The sequence below is a fragment of the Dasypus novemcinctus genome, chromosome 7, assembly GCF_030445035.2.
Source record: "Dasypus novemcinctus isolate mDasNov1 chromosome 7, mDasNov1.1.hap2, whole genome shotgun sequence".
Classification (NCBI taxonomy): Eukaryota; Metazoa; Chordata; class Mammalia; order Cingulata; family Dasypodidae; genus Dasypus; species Dasypus novemcinctus.
This window is the reverse complement of record NC_080679.1, coordinates 34080930-34108519: the sequence shown is the minus strand read 5'-3', so window position 1 is coordinate 34108519 and position 27590 is coordinate 34080930. Positions and strand designations below refer to the sequence as shown.

Below are 27590 nucleotides of genomic sequence, written 5' to 3'. Positions count from 1 at the left end.
TCAGGTCAGGGTTCACAGGATTTTAGTCCTGGGTGACATCTTCAGAGTTGAGCAATGCCCATAGAGTCTTTATACAATCTGATAGAATTCTGATAGGAGTGGGAAAGGAATGGGGAGTAAAAGGGAAGGAAGAGAAAGGGGGAATGAAGAGAGATGGAGAGGAACAAAGAGAGAGAACAAGAGGGAAAACCCAAGAGAGAGAGAAGATCAGCAAGAGGGAGAGAGCACTAGCCCAAGGTCCCAGGAAATAGGAGAGAATACACATTGTAGCATTACTGGCATGTTTAATAATTTCAGGCTTTCACACTGAGATGACTCTTTCTACAGGAAGGTTTAAAATGACCATTTCAAATTAAGAACCTCAGGAACAACCATTTTCTTGGGTTCAGTTTGATTTTAAACAAGAGAGCTCAAAGGGAGATATTTTCTAAATTATTATTAATGATACAGTGGCTAGGTATAAACTATGATGTTGAATACTTGTATTATGGTTAATGTTAGTAATATTTCAGGGGTTCTAATACGTCACCTCAGAGAGAATAAATAATCATGGAAATAATATTATTTTGGTCTATATGTGTTTTCTAAGACTTCAGAATTGTGTCACTTGGAATATGTCTTTCTTCTTATTAAAGTCTTGTGAAGTAGATGGGTTAGGTGTATCTCCATTAGATACCAGAAACTGAGAAACTGGGTTAATGTTTAAGATGTGACTGAGATTACAAGCTAGGTCTTCAAGCTCTATACCACAATAATAACGACAACTATAACCACCACAACTGAACAGTCTAATTATGTGGATGGGCTACGTTAAAAGAAGTTCTTTCAGCTCACACTGGCAGTTCTGCTTTAAGGGTCTGCCACAGTTCACAGCAAAGAATGACAAATTTGTAGGAGGAATGAGCCATCATTGCAGGGCATAAAAGCCATTATTCACACTCAATCATTACTGGCCAGAGATTTGGAGGCATGCCTGTCATGAAAAATAGAAGCTCTGGAACTTAAATGTAGTGAATTAAAATTCTATACAGCAGTCCAAGGGAACTTATGTCATTATTCACTTACTTTGAAGCAGTTCTCTACCTAGTTTTCTTCCTGCATTCATTTAAAAAACTTAGCTCTCTTAGAAAGAGACATCTAAATTTACTCTTTTTGGTGGATATCATAGTTAAAATCATCAGGACATAGTTACATACTGGTCAGTGAGGGGCAGTGAGAACAGTCACTAAAGGTTATTAACATTCTAGTTAGTAGTTAGAAATAGTGAATGGATTGTGAAAGATACCCTGTGATCAGATCTATAAACACTGTCCTGTAAATCAGTTTGTTTTTTCAGTCTTTGGAGGTCACTCTTCCTCTTCTCTTGGCGACAGACAGAGAGGGTAGGCTTAACGCCATGGGTGATGCACCCGTACTTTTGTGTGGCCCTTCCTTGTGCATTTCTTTGTGGCTAGTATTTATAGACTGTACCTTGCAAATAGACTCACTGCTTTTCACTTATAAGAGGAAGGAGAAAGGGAGTTCATTGTGCTAAGTATTTTAAAGAAAGTTGACATCCAGGGTATAAATGATCAAACCTAGTAAAATATGAAAGGTTTAGTGACTGTAATCTTTTTCTGTTGTTATTGAAAATAGTGCTCACTATTACATTGAGTCAATTGTTAATGTGCTAAGGAAAATCTTCTGGCTTGGGAATAAAAAGATCTAGATTCCAACCCTTGTTTTACAAGGCTCTGGCCTTTGCTAAGCCATGTATCCACTCTGAGCCTCAGCATTGTGATTTGGAATGAGAAAATGATTCTTGATTTACTCAAGTCATCATATATTATTGATGCTTAGAAACCAATAAAACACTTTAAAAACACAAACTGGATGCTTTAAAAAATTTCTTTTCTTTATGTTTTAGTAGAAAACTAGTAAGGTCTTAGATTAGAGTTTCCTCATGTTTTCACAACCTACAGATGAAATATCTGATTAGAATTCTCAAATATTTATAATGTTTTCACCTTTGCTTTATTATTAAGCCCATATCTAGGAAGACACTTTTTATAATGAGTTAGACTCAAGGACCATGAAATAAATAATATTTTTCACTATGGTGAATTCAAGTGCAGAAGTCAGGATGTATGCCCAATAACCTATTTTATCAATGCACTCATTTTTAAAAATTCATCAATAAGATTCAACAAATATATATTGAATCTCTACCATAGGAATATATAGGGAGAATGATAAATGGAAATAAATGGATACTAAGAGGATGTCTGTGACTTCAAGAAACATACAGATTTAAGAATTCTTAGTTCACAAGCCTTGGAAAGTCACCAACACTAAATAATTTTATTTTTACTTCCAAGTGAATTCAGAAATCAAAGGTATTAAATGGAAAAGGTTAAGTTCCCTGTGAACAGGAATGGGTTCATAAGTACTGCTTTAACATTAATGTGTTCATTTTTAAAAATGGTAACCTGTGTTACAATTATGCCAGGAACCTAACAGTCTATGAGTCCTTTTTTTGGTACTTCAGACACTAGTGAGCCCCAGGAGTCATTATTCTCTTTGAAAGGTTTTCATTTTTGAAGATTTTATATTCTGATTCCAACATTGAAGCATCTAATTCACTGAATCTTGAGGAGCTATTGTCATTTGATTAGAAATTGGCATGTACAAAAACTCTTGCAATTAGAATCATTAGGCATATTGTAGTAGCTTTAAATACACAGGAAATAGGATTCATTACTATAGTGGGGCCTATGTGTACATATTAGAGGTAGGAATAGAAATAGGGTTATCACATATCTTTAGGAATAACTATCACCTTAAACTTTTATTACATATGGATGTGTTTTAAGGTTTGGTTTCATTCACGATAACCCAGATTTTCCAAATGATAAATTATGCTCCAATACCAAATAAGCCATCATTGAATTAATTTGGATGATTGGCAGCTTGACATATGTCTGGTAGACAGTATTTCTCTAATTGAGAGGTAGCATCTCTTTTGAATATTTTTATGTGCTCTACTTTTCATATCCTCCCCTTTCTAAAGTACTGACTCATTTGCTTGTTATCAAAAATACCTTGAGATTTTGAGCTTCTTGACATAAAATACTTGAATAAGCTAAAGTTCAAACAGGGCCTGAAGTTGGGTGAGGGGGTAAGATAACTAGAAATCAAATTCTAAGAAGGCACTCACTCTCAGGGTTGTGGTGTGCTTCCTTAAATTTTGTACCCTAGTTGCCTCACTCACTTCACCCTAATCCAAGATCAGAAGCTAAGAATTCTGCCTAGGAAAGTGCCTCAGAATTGGCTTTGGTCTTGGCTTCATGTGTCCTTCTCCCTCTGATGGCATCTCGAGGCCTAACTGGCCCATTTTTAGCTGTTTTTCTGATGGCTTGTTAGGTCCCACTGTTGTGGAAATGGAGTCCATTTTCTGCCGTCATATTTCTGTTAAGACTTTTCTTCGTATTTCAGACTCATACCAAGAGGGTGTGTAGGAGAGAGTTTTCAATGTATCCTTAGCAATGTTTGAAAATAACAGTCATGCCAGAACTCTCCTTAAGGTTTCAGGAGGAGTTTGCTATGTGAGACAGACTGCTTTTGATGTAACTAGTATTTCCTAGGATCTTTAAATTGACTGAGGATTGAGAAAAGCTGCATGGGCCAGTCTCAAGTATGGCTCAGAAGTCCTGGGCCTCAGTGATCTCTAGCTTACAGCTGATTTTCTTCATCTGGTTTAAAATGTTCATTCAACTTGTGAAAATACACTCAAGGCTATTTTCTTTTTTTTTTTTATTTCAGTGATTAAATGTCATATATAGATCTTAGAGAGGTTATTGGCTAGTGGAACATTTTACAAATGAATGGATAGGATTGCTAGATCATTAAAGTTTTCATTAAATGATTTTTTCCTAAGATCTAGAACTAAATATAAGGCCTTACTAATTTATCACCATAAAGTAAAAATTAGCTTAAAGATTGTAACTCCCTCCAAGACTCAGAAAAATTTGCCATATGCAGCAGATGCTCATTAAGTGCTTGTTAATAAATCTCCCCTTGAATATATTTTGTAATGGAATTTTTCTTAAATGTTGTATTTTATTTATAATGAAAAATATAGCTTGAATAAAGATACTCATGAATCCAATTCTTTTATTTATCAATGTCCAGAACTTAGAAATATTCATGTAAAGCAACCTTGTGATTTTTCCCCCCATCATGGGCTAATGTTTAAACAAAGGTAGATGACTTAATATTAACTTAGGATGTTGTAAGTCTTAATTGATTACTGTTATTACAGTCCTTTGAAATCTTGAAGTATCAGACATTGTAACTACAAGGATGTCTCATTAAATGTTCTAAATACATCACATATTGTGCTGTAATTCTGAATTTTTGATTTTCCATATTTTAATAGAATAGCTCCAAGAATGAAAAACAAGATTTTGTTTATTTATTAATAAAAAACACTCCAAGATTTTAACTTTTTAAAACCATATTATCTATGTAATCATTACCTAAAATAAATTCTGGCTTTAAGTTTCCTGTTTTTCAAAGCTTGTCTCAGATTTATTTTATTTCTTATGAGGTCAAGTACTGAATTGAACTGATAACTAAGAAATATCAGGTAGGTGGGAAATCAAATACATTACATAGCTTTAGGCCTTGGGGAAGATGGAAATAAACATATGGGGCCTCTATTTTTTTCTGATAAGTAAATAATTTATATAGATAAATGATTCAATAGCAATACAGACAAATTCCCGGAGTGAGTAAATTTCATTTCCACTACTAGCTTAAGGAGATTATTGTAGCAATAATTTCTTATATTCAAATCTTTTATGAAACTTTCTGCTAAATTGTCTTGAAGCTTTACATTCAGAACCTTTAACAGGTTAACATGCCTGGGATAGAAAATAATGCTGCTCTTCCCATTTCATAGATTTGTAAGTGCTACAACTAACACACAGAATGAAATATCCATGTAGCAAATTTAATTAGAATTTAATGAGTCCCTAAATATTAGGCAGATATTTTTAAATTTGGCATTTTGTTACTGTCCCTACATATCTGAAGCCAGTCATTGTTGAACCTGGTTTCAGTGTGCCTTGTGTCTCTTCTGTAATTTTATTGCTTACTCAAGGCCCCATTTATAGACTACACTTTACCTAAATTCAACACAAATTAGATTTTCCTCTTAATTGATGTTTTGAGAACAGGATGCTTAAATCTAAATATCACTAAAGATTCATGTTTAATATGACTTTAGTAATTCTACAAGTAGGATATTTTTGGACAGTTCTTGCTTAGAGTGACATATTTCTTCCACTTGAACAAAAGTATTGTCATGTATTTGTAACAATTTCTCATATAGTCCTGTAGGTTCTAAGTATGCAAAAGTCAAATGTGGTACATGTTCACCACAAGCAATTTTAGATTACAAGAAGTCTCCTTTTGACTTGTTTCCAGTGTCTTGAAGTAAAGGATCAAAACAAAACAAAACTGGTTCAAAGTAAAATATCAATATCCTCAAAACACCAAATGATGCTGAGGTGGGGAACGATAGATAAACAATGACCTGATGATTTTTAAGAACGTGATATTGAATGCAAAGGAAAAGCCTAAAATAATAGCAAAATACTCAGCAATTTCAAAGGCTTTTATAGGTTAAATTATAAATTACGTTCAAATTTTGACTTCTTTGTTTCTAAGACTAAGCCCTCTAAATCATCTTAGCATAGCACCAGCGACACATTTTCAAAGCTTTATGAAGGGGAATTTAGCTGTATGACTCCCATTAGTAGTTGTTGTTATTGTTCTTACCCTAGGAAATTCTTTGAAACATTTACTCTTTAACTTGGTCTCAGGAAGAGTATTAGAGTATAAAGTTCTGGCCATTTATTTGTGGTCTCATAATGCAAGTCAATTATCTTACTAGGGATGAAAATAGGCACATAAATGTAGGTTTATAATGAATTTTAATTTTCAGGAAAAATGAAAAACCCTGAAGAGATGAGATGTTTGAGAGAAAATATCACATCAGCTTGCAGAGTCACATTTTTGTAATGTCATCAGAGAAAAAATATTTTATATGACAAAATAATAATAGCAATGTCCATAAGAGACAAACCAATAAACAACCATTGAGAAATTATTGGAATTTCCATTTGTCTATAAAACCCCTCATAAAAATGTATTTTAATCAATGATTACTTAACATTTGTGAACTCATCCCCAAGCTTTACAAATATTAGAAAGACCACATCCGAAGATGGTCCAGTAGTTTAAAGTCTGTTTAAAATGCCCATTTTAAAGTAATATAATAATGGAGATCATATTGATGTAATTCAATTCAATTTAATTTAGAGAAAGGAGTATTAAAATTATAAAATAAAAGGTTAAAAAATGGAGTAGCTACATTTACATAGAAAAATTCTGTTTTAATTTATTTAATCCCTGCTTTCTGTAGATATTAATGTGTGTGGAAAACCTGCAATCTTACAGATTTTCCTCATATAATTTTGTTGATAAAAGTAACATTTAGTATTCCTAGGCCATGGAGACTATTAATTTCAATCTTTTTGTCAGAATCATACAAAGTAAGAAGGCAACAAAATTTTTGACTACTTATTTTATAATCTGTCCTCCAGAGTCACAATGTTTTAATGCTCCAGGCTAAAAGAAGTAAAACTATGAGTATAAACTAGCTTTAAAATATTTCCTTGATATCCATATTGGCTACAGACTTTGGTCTTTTTGTGTGGTGGTAGCTTGTTTGTACGTTTTGTAAAGCAGGAGAGGGATTTGTGAGCCTGACTGTTATGTCCCAGAGAAACATAAGTAGAATTATATAGCATCTTTGCCTCCTGAAGCATTCATTCCTTCACTCATTCAACCAGTATTTCCTAAGTATCTACTACTGGTAGCATTTTAGGGGTGATAATCACATCTTCTCCCCAACCTCTGATTTTATAATCGATTTGAGAAATAAGATTTACGTGTCGATTAGAGAGCTATACCTCAGCTTTACTACTGTTAAAACTGTTTGGAGAACAGGGACTAGATTTGCAACCAAATTCTCAGAATCCCCACCTCCACACACAAATTCAGCTCCCTTACAATTGAGAATAGGAGAGATAAGCCAGTGTGGCTCAGTTCCTCTTTCCAAAATCATCAAACACCCATGTTACTTCTCTCTTGTGCAGAAGGGTTTGACCTTTCCAATGTCCTTGAAAGTTAACTTCATGGACCAAGATATGAACTCTGGAAGATAAAAAATGGTTTCTCCAATCACCTATCATGTGCTAGACACTGTGTTATGTCCTGGTGATACCATGTTGGACAGAGTAGGTGGGACCTCTATCCTTGATGCTGTCTGGTGTAGCTTATGATCTAACTGGAGAAATTAGTCATATAATTGAATATAGGGCAATAAATTAAAAGTGCCAAGTTTTGTTTAACCTTAACGTTGGAAGGAAGAAGCTCTTCTCCACTTGTTTGGTTAATACACAAAGGTGACCAAGTTTGGGTTTGTAGCAAGAGGTAGAACTTGGGCAGGTGGAGTGAAGAGAGCGGTTGAACTAGGATAATAACTTGGGCATACCTGGGTCATTATGCCTAGGGGCTCTGCAAAGCCTTTTCCCCCTTTATCAAGGTCTCCAAAGTCACCTGCAGAACTGATTTTTAATATCTAACATTTGTGCAAGATTGTAAAATCAAAAACAAAACAAAACAGACAACAAAGAAACAAACAAACAAAAAAAACCCCAGAAAGATTCACATTTCACTAGGCAGGGGATGGGAGAGAAAGGTAAAAGCCAAATGAAGAAAAGCGGATGGAATGTCAAAACTGTGCTCTCTCCATCCTGAGCTTACTTATACTGTCTTTTCTTCCCTTCCACAGAGTACATTGGACAGTGTTCCTAACAGATAGTGCTACACATGGATTGGATTGAATGGGGTTAGGGTAGTGGGAATGATTGGCCACCGTCTAGGTATTCATTTCTTTCCCTTGAGCATCTACTCTATGCACAGCTTTTTTCCAGAGGTTGGCCCACTCCATACTTATAAAGTTCCTTTACTGGTGTGGTGGAAAATTAGGCTCTGCTCTTACCTGAAATGTTTCTCTGAACTGGTTTGCAAGTTAGATAATGCACATGTAAGCCAATTTGCAAAATAGTTATTTTGGGAATAGTGTAATATATATCATTTTTCCCAACTGGATAATTATTTCTGCCTTTTGAAATCTGCAATCTAAACGTTTGCCAGACCCAATATGTTTGACCTTATTGAAATGAGGTTTCCTGATAGAAGCTTCATGTTCTGCTGGGCTTTGGTAAAGTTCCTTCCCACTTTGCCATTACTGAACTATGCATATTTTGGTTGATAAATAATATTGAGTGAAGAAAAAAGCATTGATAACAATATTTGATTAATAAAAGCATTTTAGATATATCTTAACTGATAAGGTTAAGACTAATAAAGATACAACCCATACTTTGTTATATTTCAGCATTTTATTGTCAGTTTGGTTGAACCAATATGAATAAAAGATAACAAAATCTAACTAGTCCTTTGACTTGAGGCACTTACATCTAAAACAGTTAATGAATTGAAAGTTAAACCTTTTTTATTGCTATGAATCTTAAGAATGGAAGAAAATTCTTGAAATTTCATATGCATTTAATTAGTGATAAAGAATCATAACAAAATGAAAATGAATCTTCAATTAAAATCAGGCCACTAAATGGACCCTGTAACACATGGAATTTAATTTACGTGAAAGTTTTACTAAAAAAAGTTATGGAATATTAGTAAAAGATCCAGAGGATGAAAAAATAAAATGAAGAGCTATAAGGAAATATTAAAATACTTGAGACTATTTATCCGAGGTCAAGAAAATGAATGAAGATTCATTGAATGATGAATGATTCTGTACTCATCTGCAAAAATACTCTTATAAGTAATCAGATCCTGATAGGATAGTAATTGTTCTCCAAACCTAGTGAGAACAAACCAAACTACAATCCTTCTCAATTCTACCATGAAGAAGTCAGATTGGATGAACCTTAGAATTTATTGTTTGCTAGTACTTCTTTGTAATCACTGACTAAGAGGTAGAGAGCAGCAACTTATACTTAAATTTCAAATTCTGCAAGGTGAAAAAATAAAGCATACTTATTCAACTGATTTTGGTGATTAAGAAGTAAATAGTTTTCAGGTTCTAAATAATTTTTGATCTTTTTAAATTCAACTTAGGCCTTTTAGTTAAATTTGCTATTGCAAAAATTTGTCAGAATAATGTGCGATATGTACAAAGATTTTCCTACAAGATTCATTTATGGAAGTCATTAAAAAACTGAATAGAAGAATATAGTGTTGTCTTCCCAGACCTCTATGTTTTATAATACATGGATTAAGGAGAACTGTTTCATTCTTTGTCTATATTTGCAAATCGAAATAGGGTATGAGATAGTTTGCTATATAATTCAGGCATCTGAGTTCTCTTTCATGTGAAATATCTAGTAAATTACATGACTGATCTTTGTTTAAACTTTTAATTTTGAAATAAATTCAAACTTATAGGACTTGCAAAAATAACACTATACCAGTGTAGAGAATTCCAGTGTATCCCCTATCCAGAAACCCAGATTTACCAACATTTAACATTTTGTCACATTTCTTACATCATCTATTTATCTATCTATTTTAATTATCATAATAATCGTCTTAATTCTACACAATATGTATTTGAACTCTCACATACTTCATACTCGCTATGCATATTTTGGAGTAAGCTTTCCCTCCTTTGCCAATTCTCACCCACTCATATTCCTTCCTTATATAAGACCCTAAGGTATTATGGAAAGCCCCTACTAGTTAAACATAACATAATGAAAAGGCAATTCAGTTACTTGCTTTATTTTTAAATGCATAGCTAGGGAAATCTACAAACTGAATATATATTTCTTTTGTATATGTTACTTTCTTCAGATGACACTCAATATATTCATTTATTCATCCAATAAAGAATACATATAATTTTCTACTCTGTGCCAGGCACTCTTCTAGGCACTGGGGACACCTCAGCGAATAAAAGGTTCAATTCTCTGCCTACATGATGTTCATTTTCTGGTGGGATAAGGTAGATAAAAAAGAAGATATCGTATAGCACATTAGAAGGCAATAAGTGCCCTGAAGAAGAGCAGACTAGGAGGTGGGGGAAGTCCTGGGGGGCATATTCAATTTTAAATTGGGGGAGGCATCAAGGTAGCCTTGCCAAGAAGACAACACTGAGCAAAGACTTGAAGAAATCTTTAAATTTTGGGCTTTAAGTTCAAAATTTGACTTGGATCATTTTAAATTTTAAGTTTGTTAAAGTACAATTGGAAAAAAACCCAGCAATCCCTTTTATTAAAGAGCAAGGCCCCAAAGGAAAGGATGGTGTCTGATTTTTCTTTGTATCTCTAGGATGCTTCAATGATGCTCTTCTTCAAGTTTCCTCTCTTTTACATAATACACACATATCTACTGAACAGAGGGACTAGGACATTTATCCATGTATCTTCAGAGTCTAGAGAGGTGCTTGGCACATGGTATGAGCCTAAAGATGTTTGTGACTTGACTGTCTAACTGCCCTACTAGCACATATATTTTTATTAAGCACATAAAGCCCATTTTTCATGATACAGATCCTGTATTTCGTAGAACTCACTTTTATATAATAATCCTTTGGTACTTTTCCGGACATTCTACAAAGTGTGCCCACTTCTCTTTATTAGCCTTCCTTTGTGCTTTCAGCTCTCCAACTACCAAAGTACTCTGGCTGTAGGTACTTAAATTGTAACTTAATGTTATAATCTATTTCCTTGTCTATGGGCCTCTTTCTCCTGTAACTGAGGCTACTAAAATATCTTACGATGATAACAAGGTGATTTCTTTGGGCTCATAGAAATGAAATAGCATTTGGGGAACTGTTAGCTAGAAGAGGGTATTCCAAATAATGGCTCTTTGTTCAGAGCTCCTCCATCAATTCATAGATAAGTCAATTGCCCTCATCATTTTAAATTCATTGGAGGCCAATGTAGTTAAGAGGAATATAAAGGGTAGTATAGACAATAAACAGAAGCCTTGTAACAATATAATGTGTAGGGGAAAGAGGATTGGAAGATCTATAAAAGCTGCCAAAAAGAACAAAAAATGTAATTAAAGGAACAAAAAGACATATTGAACACAAGCTCAGAGACTATTTCAGGCAACAGTAAATGCTTCTCAAGTATATCTTTCAAAGACGGAGAGCAAAGTACAAAGCTAGTCCTATGGAAAGAGGAATAAAAATACCAAATAGAATTGTAGGAATAGGCTAACAATAATTGGGACTTACCTATGTTAATTTTTACTTCTATTTAAAATAATTACATGGTGTCTAAAAGAGATAGGACAAATTGAAATTCTTAGATGAAAAGGGAATAGAGAAAGGCAGAAGGAAAACAGAAACAAAGATGATATTTGGGTAGGTATGGGATAAAGTAGGATAGATAAACTGGCATATAGGAAACAGTTGAAATTTCACTCCAAATCCAAGTTTTCCAACTATTTTTAGGTATTTTAGGTTCTATCAAAGCTACATATTATTTAAAAACATGCTTCCTTCCTTTTTTCCATTTCATGAAAGCATGTAGCTTACACATGACTTCCTCAAGAACAGAAAATAGTACTTCCAGTAGAAAATTTTTGACAGTGTGTTTTCATTATTTAGACCAAGGAGTTTCAAATAGTGAGACTTGTCAAAGTTATGTATGGAATTTTTCCAACAAACACACCCTGATTGAGAACCATCAACATCTGAATAGTGTGTGATAATATTTTGAAATACACCTAACATTATTACTTTTACTTCCTAAAACCGTCTACCTCTTGATGAATGATACATAGACAAAACTGACAAATTAAAATGTAGAAAAAGAACATCAGGTTATTAGATGAAGTGACATACAAAGATGATTTTTTAGTTACAAGAAGGAGCATTCAGGACTTGTATTTTAAGTCGACCTCTGCCAGGGAAGTTTTGCCTTGATAATTCTGTTATTGAATTAGTTTGATTTCTTTTTCTCTGTGTAAATCTAAAAGATTTGTAATTTAATGGCTAAGAAGACAAACAATAACTATTTAAAATAAAATCTCAAGCTTGAAATCTCAAATACTGGTTCTAAGGCTATAGATAAAACTTTGCCTTACAGTCTCGAAGCCTAACTCAGCATCTAAATGCAATGCCTTCCCCCCAGCATGGGACATGACACCCGGGGATGAGCCTCCCTGGCACCGAGGGATCACTATCAACTAACAACTGATAATGCAACTGGAAAATGACCTTGAATTGAAGGTTCGATGCGGATCAGTAGAATATCCCTGTCTACATAGAATAATATGACTTTAAAATGCTGTTTGATCTAATGTAAGGGGGAAATAGTAAGGAGAAATGAGCTTATATGGCTATGAGTCTCTAAAAAAAAAAGAGTCTGGAGGCTGTCAGAAGGATTTCCCTTATGCACAACTGAGCAGAGTCTAAGAGACAGATAAAGTAGATACAATCCCCAGGTATTGGTTCCTTTGAGGGCTAAAGGGACCCACGGGTTCTACGGTCATGGCAGATAGGGTTCACTGCCATGTCAGATGGCCCTTCTATGGAGCTGGTGTTTCTGCATGATGAAACTGGACCCAGAGGGGATCTCTTTTCATAAGACTATCATGCTACTTTACTGGAATTGTAGTTGGTATTGGGGTTTAAGATATATTTAGGGGATTGAATCTTTTTACTGACAATATGATAGCCAGGCCCTGAGCCTCAACAGACTCCAGCTCCTACAATCTGAATTATTGGACTCACCTCACTCAGCTAAGATGGAGTTGAAGAAGGGCAACCACCACATCATGGAGCCTAGAGTGCCTACAACTGAAAGCAGGAGGATTGCATCCAGTAACCATGTGGAATCTGAGCCTCCTCTTGACATAGAGGTGCAACGGACACAACCAATCCAAGGACCTCAGAGAAAAGGTGGCAATGGAGTGGGAAAAGTGGACATGGTGGCTGATGGGTATGGGGATGGCAGGAAGAGATGAGATGTGGAGGCGCCTTTGGGACTTGGAGTTGCCCTGGATGGTGCTTCAGGGGCAATCACCGGACATTGTAAATCCTCACAGGGCCCACTGGATGGAATGGGGGAGAGTATGGGCCATGATGTGGACCACTGACCAGGAGGTGCAGAGGTGCCCAGAGATGTACTTACCAAATGCAATGGATGTGTCATGATGATGGGAGTGAGTGTTGCTGGGGGGGGGGGGGGGGAGGGGTGCGGTGGGGGTGGTGGGGTCGAATGGGACCTCATATTTTTTTAATGTAATATTTTTACAAAATCAATAAAAAAAATTGTTAAAAAAAACAAAAAAAAAACTTTGTCTTAAAGATAATTTGATAAGCCAAGTAAAGGAGCAAGTTCTTTGGTTACCCTGCCCATGAAACACACACACACATGCACACTCAATGTGCAATAAAGCACTTTGTTCAATCTTTCTCAGAATGATAAACGTGAAGTCCACGTGGTGTACCTCCTGTTAAAAAAATAAATTTGCTTGTCTGGAAGGGTATCTTAAACATATCTTATTGATTTTTATAGGAAATATTAAGGTAGGTTTGTGTGTAATATCAGTCAGTGTGTACATGCACACATAAGCATGATTTAGGAACCTGGTGTATTCATTTAAAGATAATTGAAACACTATTGTTGAGAGCAGTCATTCTAAAATCAAGACACTTCGAAAGAATAAAAAAATTAAAGGGGAAGTGGACTTGGCCCAGTGGTTAGGGCGTCTGTCTACCACATGAGAGGTCCTCGGTCCAAACCCCGGGCCTCCTTGACCCGTGTGGAGCTGGCCCACGTGCAGTGCTGATGCGCACAAGGAGTGCCCTGCCACGCAGGGGTGTCCCCCCACGCAAGGAGTGCGCTCCGTAAGGAGAGCCGCCCAGCGCGAAAGAAAGTGCAGCCTGCCCAGGAATGGCACCGCATAGAGAGCTGACACAACAAGATGACGTAACAAAAAGAAACACAGATTCCCATGCCGCTGAGAACAACAGAAGCGAACAAAGAACATGCAGGAAATAGACACAGAGAACAGACAACTGGGGTGGGGGGGAGAAGGGGAGAGAAATAAATAAATAAATAAATCTTAAGTGAGAAGGAACTTGGGTGCTTTGGGCCTAAAAGTGATATCTCACTTATTTCTACAGGGAAATTTATATGAATGGAAAGGCTAAATGCCATTTTAAACTAGGGGAGCATAAAAACAGGTATCTAGAAATCATTTTTTGAGTACCTGCTCTGTACCAAGGTTTTTGTGTGTGTGTGTGCACGCATGTGTGTGTGCATATGTGCACATGTATATTAGAAATGGTGGTGGGGTGGTCAGAATATAAAAGCATTATACACCATAGTTCCAATCCTAGAGACGTAATGTAAGGCAAGCCAAGAATTTTCTATGTTTCTATCTCAATGACTGCATTTAACCTTGTAGAATTAGTTTCTGTCTATTGCATGTAGATTTTTAGAGTAGAAGTTCTCATGGCCTGAAGAAGAAACGATAGTAGAAACACAATAGTCCTCTTCCAAACATCCAGAGAACTGGTAGTTACAGAGGGACGAATTAGCTGGGATCTATGGATGCATTGAAGGTAAAGAGATGAAGGAAAGTCTTTCTAACGGAAATGTCCAAGAATAACCTGGGCTGCTTTAGGGTAATAGTGATTTCTCATCAATGGAGATATCCAAGTAATGGTGAACTATTTGGATAATTAATCCATCTTTAATGGAATAAATACCACATAACAGTTTATCTTGATGACCTCCGGGATATAGAGTAAGATAGATAAACTGATAGAAAACAATTGAAACCTGAACAATTAAAACCTGGTTTTAATATTCTATCTATCAATTTAGGTGACATCATGAAATCTATCCTTATATGCAATTCCAAATCTTCCCCTACACTAATTTCAGATTATTTGTTCTAATTTGGTAACAAGAGAAAAGAAAAATAACTATGTATCACTGAATAATTATATCCTACATTTTTTAAGGATTTGTATTGACAACCATGTGATAAGTTATTGGGGGTTGATACAACAACATATATCTGTCTTGACCTATACACACATAAATACATACACACATGTATATGTAATTCCACTTTTCAAGATGGGTTTAAAATGGTTCCTAACAACAATCTTAAAAAATAAGAACTCTCACAAATACAACCAAAATACCATCATTAGGGATAAAAGTTACACTTAATATAATCAAATATGAATTTATTATTTAACTTTTAATTACTTCATAAATATTTTCATTTAAAGTTTATTTTTAAAAATTATGTTCCATTTAAGTTCCAATAGATATGTGTGTCTATTGGTTTTCTCTCCATATCTCCTCTCTCTTTAGTTTCCTTACAATTAATTAATAGAAGAAAGTAAATAATTTGCTTTATGGAGTTTGTAGGGAGTCTAGACTTTGCACCCAAAGGTGTGATTTAGCCATTCCTTTGTCTCTGAAATTTTATGAAAATTGAGAATTAGCTCTAAATTATTTTCTCTATGGAATTTAGAGTACTTATGAAGCGTACAAAGTGCCTGCTTCTTAAGTAAATTCCTGTAACTTTCCCCCTTCTCAGCTAAGACTTTTATAGAAACTGTTCAAAGATTAATATGGCAAAGTAATCGAACTTAGAATGCCTCTATTCTAAAGCAGGAACCAGACGTGGAAATAATTAACTATAATAAAAAGCTTTTAAAGTGTTACACAGTGCTTGCTTTTGTATCAGTATTAATAGAGTGATAAAATTTCAGCTTTCCCATGACTATAAAGCTAGTGTGGAGGGAGCAGCCCTTGGGACAGTGCCATCAAACATAACAGCTCTGTGGAACACAGCTTGATAGATAATCTTGAAGATTCCTTCTAGCTCTAAACCCCAGAGTGATGATGAGTTGTACGGTACAATTCACAATGTTTCTGCAAACTCATGAACTTCCCTTCAAGCTATGTTTGAGCAAAGCTAAGGAATATTAAGGGGGGAAAAGCTAGACATATAGCATTTTCAGCTGAACTGAAGTATTTCTGGCTTGTCAATAACTCTACAGATAGACTTAGACTAGACAATGTATTGATATGCTTCAGTTCCTTTCTCAAGCAAAACAAATAAAAATCCTGCCAGGGACAAAAGCTATTCATTCGAAGAAAGTGACATGTAACAGGAAAGCAACCTAAATCTGGGTATTATGGTTTCACCAAATATATTGCACATTATTTAATAAGCTTGTGATTTGTATCTTTGAAATTCTTTTGTCAACTAGCAATGCTTCATATTGTGTATTCAGTTAAGATTCATGAAACTGTTTCTATAGGCACAGACAGCACACATTGTCCTGGAAGATGGAACTAAGATGAAAGGTTACTCCTTTGGCCATCCATCCTCGGTTGCTGGTGAAGTGGTTTTCAATACTGGCCTGGGAGGGTGAGTAATGCTTCTATTCCAAGGCTTTCTGCTTCTTCCCTGTAGAAGAATAACTGGATGGAATTAGGCCAGTTGAAATCACCCCAATGTAGTAAGACTCTTTACCAGCCTACAAGTGCACTGTGCTTTGCGCATAGTCTCATGCAGTCATCCCTGAAAGGAGACATTGGCACGGACCCACTGCTGCCATCAGTAAAAGAGAACATCAGCAGCCTAGTGGTTCCCTGATAAAAAAAAAAAAGAACACAATTCTAGAAACTTACATTGAGAGGACATAAGTTAGGAGCAATTGCCAAATGGCTTCTGCAAGAGGAGGTATATAGCAAATTAAGGTAAAAATTCGAGCAGTGCCATTCCATTAATAAGTTGAGTCAAATTTGCCCATCTGGTTTGAAATACCATGAGGACATAAAAATTCTTGGCTATTTACATAATTTTGCACTCTAATAAGAGAGGGGAAATAACAGATAAAATTAATATCAACATAATCAATGGGAAAGCAGGTGCATAGATCTTATGGTTTTCAATATTTATCACTGTGACCAAATTAGTAATGATGATCTGTTAACATATGTAGAACAATTAAGACAAGAGTTGCTAAAGAAATTTTGTAGCTGGTCTTACCTAGTCAACAAATGTTTGTTCCTCTGGGAACATGGAGGCTGTAGTTCTGGTCTCCATTCTAATGATACCTGAGTATGTATCATTCAGCCTCTCTGAGTCCTGGCTTCCCCATTTAAAAAGTGAAGGAGCTGGAATGGATAATATTTTATAGCCGGGGTTGTAAAGTAACATGAGTCTTTAAAAAATGACTAGATTAAGTGTTTCAAGGGGTTCCACTAGGTATTCTACATATTACCCTGTCTATAAAATATTTGATCAGTTCTTTAGGGAATTCAGGTTAGCCTTGTAAAGACAGGAGGGTTGGTGCTGTAGATATTGATTGACAAAACCTCTCATATTATTAATGTACAAACTTCTCTAAACTCTTGGTTCTCTGTGTGAAATGAAGAATATTAGATGTTTTTTTAAAAATAGTTCACTGGGGAGAACATTAAATTACAGCGTATGAAATCTGTTTGCAAAGTTTTGCTTCACCAGGCAATTATTTAAGCTTTTCGACAGCACTAATTACTAGCTGTGTTAATATACCTGCCAACAAACAACTGTTTAATATAGATCAGAATGATGGAGGGCACTAGAGTTTTCTTCCCTGTGATAGATTATGGGTAATAAATCTTGTCACATCACAAAAGTCAAGCAGGACCTGATGGATTAATTTGCTTTCAACACTGCAGTTCTCTAGGACAAGCTGTATTTATTCATTTACTGGAGAGATTATTATAAGCATATGTTGAAAAGGAATGATCAGTTCTTTTATGAAGATAAAGAAGAAAGAGAAGTAAAGTTAAATTAATTAAAGGTATTTTTTGATGTAGAAAAAGGCATTCATTTATTAGATTAGCCCATCGACCCTATTTTCCATTGAGAAATGCAGCTTTCATTCTTTGTGTGGCTCACTCAGCAAGGTGGTTGATAATTAAGGGGGTCATTTTGTTTTTCATCTTCAAGAAGTGCATTTATATTGGTTTTAAGATGGTTAAAAATGATCACTTACTGACAGATGAGAGTCAACTGAGAAATCAGCTAGTGGAGACTGTGGATAAATACTATAGCACTTTAGTTACATTAGGGAGAGCTGAGCTGAAAGACTAAGTATTCTATCGACAAAATTATTTCTTATAGAAGCTAGTCTGGGTAGGGTTGAAGAATTTACGTCGACTACTGCCTGAGCTGAACTTTATTGGTTTCAAGGTTGTCGATTCTGTCCTCCTCAGCACCTAAATTCACTGTCAGCAGTAACCCACAAGAAAGATTTGGTTTAATTCATTCTGCAGAATGTGAAAACGTAAGAGGAAATAAAAACTCAATTGAAATGTATTCCAATGTATGGAATAGATGCAGATGGCTCCTGGTATTTCTGGGAATGTTTCTTAAATTTATATACTAAATATTTTTCTAAACAATAAAGGCCTTCTGTATTCTTCTCTAGTTCTCTAGTTACTTTAAAATCACTATGCAGATTCATTCTAGAAATCAGAAATGTTTCAGGTCATGCTTCAGGTGATGAATATTTTTCTAAGTTGTTAATAACTCCCAAACCTACATGTTACTCTATAAAACTAAAAGATTTAAAAAAATCAACTTTATTGAGGTTTATTTTGTATCATTTAACTCAACCATTCTAAATGTTCAATGAATTCTGATGAATGCATACACTCTTGCAACCACCATCACCACTATCAGGATATTCTTTAGAATCCTAAAGGATATTAAAAAAAAACCACCTTTCTGATTTTTGATAAATAATATTTTGGTGAAAATGGCAACTCTCAACAGAAACATAAGTTTGGATTCACTCATGATTAGGAGACTGAGGGAAAGCTTCAAGCTATCTGAATGCTGTCATCAGGGCGATATTTAAAAATTACAACTCTATGAAGGACATTTTTGAGGAAATAAAATTTTTGTGTGAAATTGCCCAAATACATTCATATCTTTTCATATCAGTTACAGCATGAGGTAAATTTCCATAGGCTATCATAAAGTGTTCTTACTTTGCTAAAACCTGGAAACAGACTCATAGGATTTTAACCTCATGTTCTCTGAATTGGAAAGGTCCAATAATTCAAAGCCTGCATGTAGACTGTAGTTTTGTATGTAGATAAATTTGTTGTTGATAATTTTTTGGCATCTTTACCCAGGTACACTGAGGCTCTCACTGACCCTGCCTACAAGGGACAGATTCTCACAATGGCCAACCCTATAATTGGGAATGGTGGAGTCCCTGACACTACTGCACTGGATGAACTGGGACTTAGCAAATATTTGGAGTCTGATGGCATTAAGGTAGTAACAGTGATGACAACTTAGTCTCAATTTGGGGAGGATATTGTTGATTGATTTCTTTAAATTAGAAAAGTTGTATGTTTACAGAAAAAGCTTGCATAAAATACAGGGAACCCTGAATTAGTGTGATGCATTTGTTACATTTGGTGATAGCATATTTTTATAATTGTAAATTAATTATAGTCCATAGTTTACATTAGGGTTCATTGTTTGTGTTGTACCATCCCATGCATTTTTTCGATCTTTAGTCTTATAATATGTATACAACCTAAAATTTGCCCTTTTAACCACATTCAAATTTATAATTCAGTGCTGTTAATTATGTTCACACTGTTGTGCTACTATCAAAATCTAGGGTGGGAAAAGTTGCTTCCTTGATATTGTGGTACAGGTCATTAGTTGTGTTTTCAACATCATTCCTAGCTATATGAAAATAATCTTTAACTTGAAAATATTTTGAGCTTCATTTCTCAGTGCACTTTACATTTGTTCCTATTACCTTCGATGAAATTTGGCTTAATCTGGAAAAAATGAAATAACAACTATGCTGTAAGAATTTGGTGATAAATCACCTTTTAAAAGGTGTTTGATGACCAACTCGCTATCAATTTTTTGCCTTTATAGATTATATGAAGGTCTAAAAGAAAACATAAACTTTTCCTAGCCGAGATATTAATAAACCTTGGTAATAACTTAATAATGCTGTCCATATAAACAATTTTGAAAATTTACACTCCAAATTCACCACTTTCTTTTTTCTTTTGTTCCCATCCATCTATTTTTGAACAACTTGGACTGATCATTTACCTAAGTCTCGGTATTTACCCAAATTTTTCCAAATTGCTCTGTCTTTTATATGTATAGATTAAAAATTATTATTTTTTCTTTAAAGTGCATTAAACAAATAATTTAAATTATATTATTGACAAATTCCATGAAGAGAAAGTATGGGGTGCCAAGAAAGGGAACCTAGGTTAGTCTGGGAACTGGCAAGCCAAGTAAGCCTGCTTCTGCACATGATAACATGATAATTAAGGGTGCAATTTTACATTATAAGATTAAGTAGCTGATCACCTTTTTTCCCTCCAAGTTTCCAAAAATTTTAAGCCTCATGTCAGTGAACATAATGAAACTTCTTAAAAAGATGCAAATTGACTCCTAAAATGTCACAAGAGTTGGATAGTATTTTGTGATCAAAATATTAAATTTAAAATGATTGCCTGTCTTTGTAGGTTGCAGGTTTGCTGGTGCTGAATTACAGTAACGACTACAACCACTGGCTGGCTTCCAAGAGTCTAGGGCAGTGGCTACAGGAAGAGAAGGTGAGAATCACCTAAGGACAGATTGGTGGAAAATTGGGATGGTGAATATAGGATCAAGAAGATGAGTTAGATTGTGCAGCTTTTGAATCATAGTTGCTGAATACAGATGTCTTATTTTTATTATTTTTCATTTGCATCTCTGTCTCTTTCAGAGAGAGAGATACTCTTTCTATAGGCTTAACTGTAAGGACTCATCCTCTTCTGTGTTCAGGAAAGTCTGTTCTCACGTTAACCACTAGGTGGCACTCTTACCTACTTGGTAATATTTCTCATCTAGGAAAGGAGGTAGAGAAAATTTTAGAATTATGAAGCTGTTCTCTTAGGAAACTTAAGCCCTCCTTCACTTTACCTGGGATCTGTTTATGTAACTTGCTTCATGGCTTCCAGTACCAGCTCTACTGTTAACAAGCTTGTGACTTTGTGCAGTTCATGTAATCATTTTATACCATATTTTCTTTATCTTTAGTTCTTGAGTATAGCAAATTATACTAAGTTTATTTGTGGTCAAACATTGTGATTCCATGACAAACAATGAGCTATAAATTAACTTGAAATAATTCATTAAAAGATTTAAAAACCTTTTACATTTCTTATTGTAAGTATTATTTTCTCATCAAATATAAGATTTCTCCTGGTTTGAATGGGAGAAGTACTTGATGTTAACTGCCATGCTATATTTCATTTCACCTCAAATGTTAATGTATTTGTTGAATTGCTGCTGAGCCTGTAACTGAAATATTATTCTAAGAAATTTCTGCCTCTCCACTGAGCACCTATGTATCCATTGCACCTAATTTCTGTTTCTTCCTACCAAGTAAAAAAAAAAAAATATTTATCTTGGATTTCTAGCTCTCATTCTTTCTAAAATTTAAAAAGAGAAAAAGACATTTATATCATCTCCTGAGCTGATTTCTGGAATGGTCGTTTGGAACACTCCTATTTTTTCTTTTTAATGTTTCCTTTGTGTTATTTAGTGGAATTGATACTACAGCTGCTCTAGATCATCAGACCAAATAGATTTTTATAAAAAATTTTTTATCTTTTATTGAAGTATATCATTCATACATGAATACACATAAACAATAAGTGTATAGTAAAGATTGTGAACTTACAAAATAAACATACATAAAATCACGCAGGAGTGTCATACATCACCCCTCCATTAACTCTTTGCATTGTTGTGAAACATTTGTTACAAACTATAGTTGGTAGAAATATTTTGATGAAGACCATAGATTTTTATAAGCCTTACCCATGTTTCCTTTATTGATAATCTTTTGTTAGATTTCTTTTAAAATGTGCTTCAAATATTCTTCCATGATCATAGAGTTGAAAAGGATCTATTTAAAGGCAAGGACAAACATCTTGCTCAAACATCACTCGCATAATTAGGGGCTGAACAGAAATTAGAACTTGGTTTTCTGGTTCCTAACTCATTGCTCTTTCACTATATCACATCAGTCTTTACCCAACCTAGTCAAAGAAATAAAACAAATGGTGGGATCACCTGACTGACCAGTAAGATGGGCAAATTTAATACAGCTTGGCTATCTGTCAAGACATTTCAGGAAAATTTTCTGAGTACTGGCTATATGCCAGTAACACTTGGCTCAAAACATAGTTTTGCTTATGATTAATACATCATTGCTTATAAAGTTCATAGATTTCATTTCAAATATATGTGTTTATAACATTATATAATATGTATTATCATATAATACTATGTAACATTATATTATATTATGATATTGCTTATTTAACATCCTGGGTTAATAGCAACAAAATTGTGGCAGAAGATAGATGTTAAAGAATTTCTAAATTTTTTATTCTGAGTAAGGGTCTGAGTAGAAAGAGTCCCCAGCCCAACAGGAGCAGCAATTTACTGTCTTCTGAAATACAGTCACTCCAGGTTAGAGAAAAGAAGGAGTGGGGAAATTATTTACTGCTCAAGAAGATAGATGAGACTAAGTTTGTAACTTGAAAACAATATGCTGAATCTAATTTCCTCCAATTTCACTGTCACTACAATTTTTTTTTTCTCATAGGTTCCTGCAATTTATGGAGTGGATACAAGAATGCTGACTAAAATAATTCGGGACAAGGTATGATCATCATATTTATCCAAATCTGTATTTCTTTGTAAATTTTTTCTCAGTACCTGAGGGATCCATTAATATATAAAGGAAAGAATCTGGTCATTTCTTGCTATTGGGGTCCCTGTCATTTTGTTTTACTATCTCCAATGTAATTTTCAAGACTGAATACTTGATTGGTATGTTCATTACTGGATGGACTTGAAATTAGTTCACCCTATAGGAGTTTATTGAGTGCCCACAATGTGTTCACTATTCTAACAAGCTCAGACCCAGGGAATTAGAATATATATGGTCAAGGCATTTATTAAGTCAGTTCATGTGACAGGACTAACTCTAATGAAACAAATAGGAAGGTTGATTAAGTGCATAACAATTTGTCTAAATTGAAGATCTACATGCTGAATAATGCAAACCAGAAAGTGTACAAAATTGGTGTCATTATTTGCTTAGTTCTCTTGGAGGAGTTATCTGTGAAATTAGTGAGCTATATTTTGTGAGCACTGAGTGAGTTCCTCAATTACAGTCTTTCTTGAGGCTGTACCAATGACCAATGACCAAGGTGATATAAAGAGAGATTTTTGCTTTCAAAACTGATTGCTGCAGCATCTCAACTCCCCTCTGAAAATATCCCATCACTTTCTGCTTGCTTATTTCATTATAGGATGTTGTTTTTCCCCCCAAACTTGAAGCCCTTGTATCCCAAATGAGAAAGAAACCTTTATGTTTCTAATGTTAAATTCCTCAAATGCACTCAACGTTTTCTCATGGTATTATATTATATAAAAAATAAAGAAGACTAAATTATATGATTTGGAAGTACACTATGTGAACCATTCTTCAAGAAAATCTGTTGTAGAGTCCTCGTTAGAATTTACATTGATGCAGGATCTCTGGAAACAGAAAGAACAGTTTGAAAATAGGGAATGGCCAGATACCTATGACCAGGAAGAAAACAGTGAGATTATGTGAAATCTTTCTTACACCACCTCTGCTTTTATTTCCACTCCCATGATTTTCCTGTGAATAGCAGAGGGTGAGATTATCTATACAATAATTTTTCCATTATTGTTTATCTTAGCCTTCGTGTGAGGAGAACAATAAACAATGATGGCGTTTCCTTGATGCGAAGGTAGTAAAAATGGGAAATTCCATTCAGACTGCAAATTTGGTGGGCTAAAGGGAAAGTAGTTAAGCCTAGTGATTTGGGAAAACTATACGTGTCTTTCATATGATATGTCAGTTTAAGATGGCCCCCTTTTTATCGGAGGCAGTTATGTTTTCAATAATTGGCTGAACAGATTAGCATAGACAAAAGAGTACCACTGTCATTATATTTAATTGTGAGTGATTCTGGTTCAAATAAAAAATGTATATAGTAGCTTTCACTTCTGTTAAGTGTAAGTTGAAAAAGTAAGACTGTACTGTCAGCATCCTTTAATAAAAAGAGTATGAGCTCTGGGGACCAATTTTCAAAACTAGGGACTCTATTATAAATACAGTCACAGAGCTTCTGTGCTTTGGATTCTAAAACTAAGAGTACCATGGAATCTAATAGTTTAGTGTGGAAGAGAAAGGTGGTTTTAATAATAGCACTCAAATAGCCATCATGTCTGAATAGCATTCTGGAACTTTCTACCCCCACTCACTGCATCCCAAGTTACTTTTCCCCAAAGGAACAAGTTAAAAAGAAAATAAAGGCTTCTTTCAATTTCCTTCAATGCAATAATTGTCTAGGAGAAAGGGAAATCAGTGAATTATTTTAACTTTTCCTTCAATAAAGCCTTCATTACTAAATATAGCATGTGATTTTCTTAAATAGATCAAAATAGACTTACTAACAAATAAGTAAATCTTGAGACACAGCTAATTCAAAAAAACCATTTAGTGTGTTTAAGCTGGCAAGGTCAATTTGTGAAAAGTTCACAAACAGTAAAACATTCCTTAAAGTTTGGGCCCTTAGGAGGACTTGGACATTAACATGTTACAGCAATGACAATTTTCACTGCCACATCTCAAATTTTATGACTTATGTAGTAGTTTACACTTTTTAATGAATTAATTTTACTATCACAACATGCTAAGTTCACATTCTTTTCGATTTCTTTAAATTTATAGTCTTTTTTTTTTCTTCTCAATGGATTGCTGTGTGCACCTTGCCCACGAAATATCTTTAGGCCATAGTCAATAAAAAATAGGTACCTAAAATCTGGAGACCTACCTTCTGATGCCTTTTGACTTTGCTTACTCTAGGCAACTGTCTCAGTCGAAAAAAAATGATTGTATTTCCCATAGTGTTTCCAAAAATGTACTGTGCAAATTACTTCATCTTCCATTTTAAGACAAAAATCTGCTGATGATTATGAGTAGTTATAAAGACATCTAAATCTTTGAGCAGCTGTTTAAGTCCCTGTGAGTTTATTCTGTCAGCACCTTTATCGTTGCTCCCTTAGTCTAATTTTTTTTTTTTACCTTAATAGGGTACCATGCTTGGGAAGATTGAATTTGAAGGTCAGCCTGTGAATTTTGTGGATCCAAATAAGCAAAATCTGATTGCAGAGGTTTCAACCAAGGTGAGGAGATTTTCTTTCTTTCTTTCTTTTTCATTTTTATTTTATCCCCTTTAGATCTGCCTTTCTTGAAATATCAAAATCTTTATTTAGGCAGAGGTCACCTTCCAGAAGCACCAGAATTGAAATAAAAAAGAAAAAGGTCTCATTGCAGCTAAAATATGTATTGCAAAATCAATGCATTCAAAACTAGTAACTTCTACTTGCAGTTAAACCTTCATGCCCTGATCTAGCTTTTTTCCTTTTTTTTCTTTTTCTAGTATCCCAACTAAAGACTTTTATCGACATCAAGTAAAGGGGGCATTAGATTGCCAGAGGTGAGCATAGTGATGATCAGGAGTCGGAGCTAATAGCCTGCTAGAGAGCCAAGAGACTGAAATTTTATGGAAATCAGACACAGTAATCAGAATCTGGGATCATTTTGTGCAGAGAAAAGTATTCTTACACATACTGAAGATTTATTATATTAGAGCTCATTTCAAAAAATTACTGTTCGTAATGGTGACAGTGTCACTCCAAAGTGAAATATGTTTTGTGTAAATATATATAAGAAAAATATATTTAGAAAATGTCCATTGGTGCATCTTTGGGCTATAGTCTCTGCCCTTGGGGAATGTAGAGCCTGGTGGGACTGACAAACAAGTCTGTCACCAAGTGCTGAATCCTATGATAAATGTGGTCTTTGGAGTGTGCACAGGATGCCACAAGGGCAGGCATGGAACAGACAGGGTCAGAATTCGAGAGGTGGACCAGGAAAGGTGACACTGAAGAGGTTTTTTAGTTTGCTAAAGACTGCTGATGCAAAGTACCAGAAATGGGTTGGCTTTTTTAATGGGAATTTTATTTAGAGAGAAAAGCTTACAGTTCCAAGGCTGTGAAATGTCCAAACAGAGGCACCATTGAAGGTGCTTTCTCACCAAAGTCAGCTGCCACTTGGTGAAGCAAGATGGCTGCCAGTCTCTACCGAGGTGTCTGCCTTCCCCTCCAGAATCTATCATCTCTCAGGGTTCAGCTTAGGGCAATCAGGCATAGGGCTTGTCTCTTTCTGGCCCTCATTTGTCATTCTCGGCTGCTCCGCTGTCTTCCCAAATTCAGCTGTAGGCTATCAGGAATACAGCTCATCTATTCCTGGGCCTCAACTCTTGAAGCCTCTTCAGGACTTCTCTCCTTGCAGCTCAGCTGTGGGGGAAACTGGAGTCCTTTCTCTCACATGGCAAGATCAAACATGGCAGCTTCCTTTTCCTGTGTCTCCATTTTTATAAGCAAGAGGGTGGAGACTCACTCTTAATCACACCTCACTGATGTGGTCCAATTAAAAGCGCCTCCTACATCCTTTTATGGATTAATTCATAAACATAACCTTTCTCTTTTTGGAATTCATAAATGAATTTTAAACTGCCACAAGAGTTATGGTCTTGTTCTGGGACTTAAAGGACAAGTAGTAGTTTAGTAATTGGAAAACTAGAGAACTGTATTTCAGCCAAAGGAACAGCATATGTGTAAATGACTGACATAGGAAGCAAGGTATGCTTGAAGAGTTAAGAGGAGTTTGGTATGACTGAACCAAGGGGTTCACAAAGATAAATCCAGAGAGATGTACCAGGACTAGATCTAGAGGATTTGATATAATTGGCCAATCAACAATACTGGAAATGATTGGGAACTCATTCCCCTTCATTTTTGAGAAAAATATAACTGGATGAAAGACGAAGTAACTAGAGGATTTTTGCCTCTAATGAGGATAGAACTCATGAGAGCCTGTACTAAGCACTAACAGTGGGAAGAGCGACACTGAGGTAGGTTGGTTGGAGAAATGGGAGGAGGAGATGGATATAATAGGTAAAAGATTATCCTATTTCCTTAGAGATTTCAACTAGTTTGGGTGAACACAGTGATTATTTCTATGGGCATCTGAGATGCTGAAGAGATATAGGTAAGGAATTATTTTTTTTAAGAAAAGTTTCTTGGTGCATTTTGAAATTTAAAGGGTGGATTTCTAACATTTTTTTTTACTATGTAAAATGTAGATAAAAGAGAGTTTTCTTTTCCTAGGCTCTGTATTTGACTACCGTAGTGCCTTAGATGTGGAGAATTTGGGCCTGTTGTAACTTATTTGAAGTTGTTGCTAGTGACTG

The 27590-nt window shown here is 35.0% G+C and overlaps 1 protein-coding gene across 1 annotated transcript in view; it reads left to right on the top strand.

The window, feature by feature from the left end:
- Positions 1-27590, top strand: part of CPS1 (carbamoyl-phosphate synthase 1) — a 127532-nt gene that overhangs the window by 1290 nt on the left and 98652 nt on the right. Inside the window, exons 2-6 of the mRNA XM_058300192.2 lie at positions 16451-16560; positions 19326-19470; positions 20703-20792; positions 22838-22894; positions 25366-25458. Of these exons, the coding sequence (XP_058156175.1) occupies positions 16451-16560; positions 19326-19470; positions 20703-20792; positions 22838-22894; positions 25366-25458 (495 nt within the window). The remainder of the gene's footprint in view (positions 1-16450; positions 16561-19325; positions 19471-20702; positions 20793-22837; positions 22895-25365; positions 25459-27590) is intronic.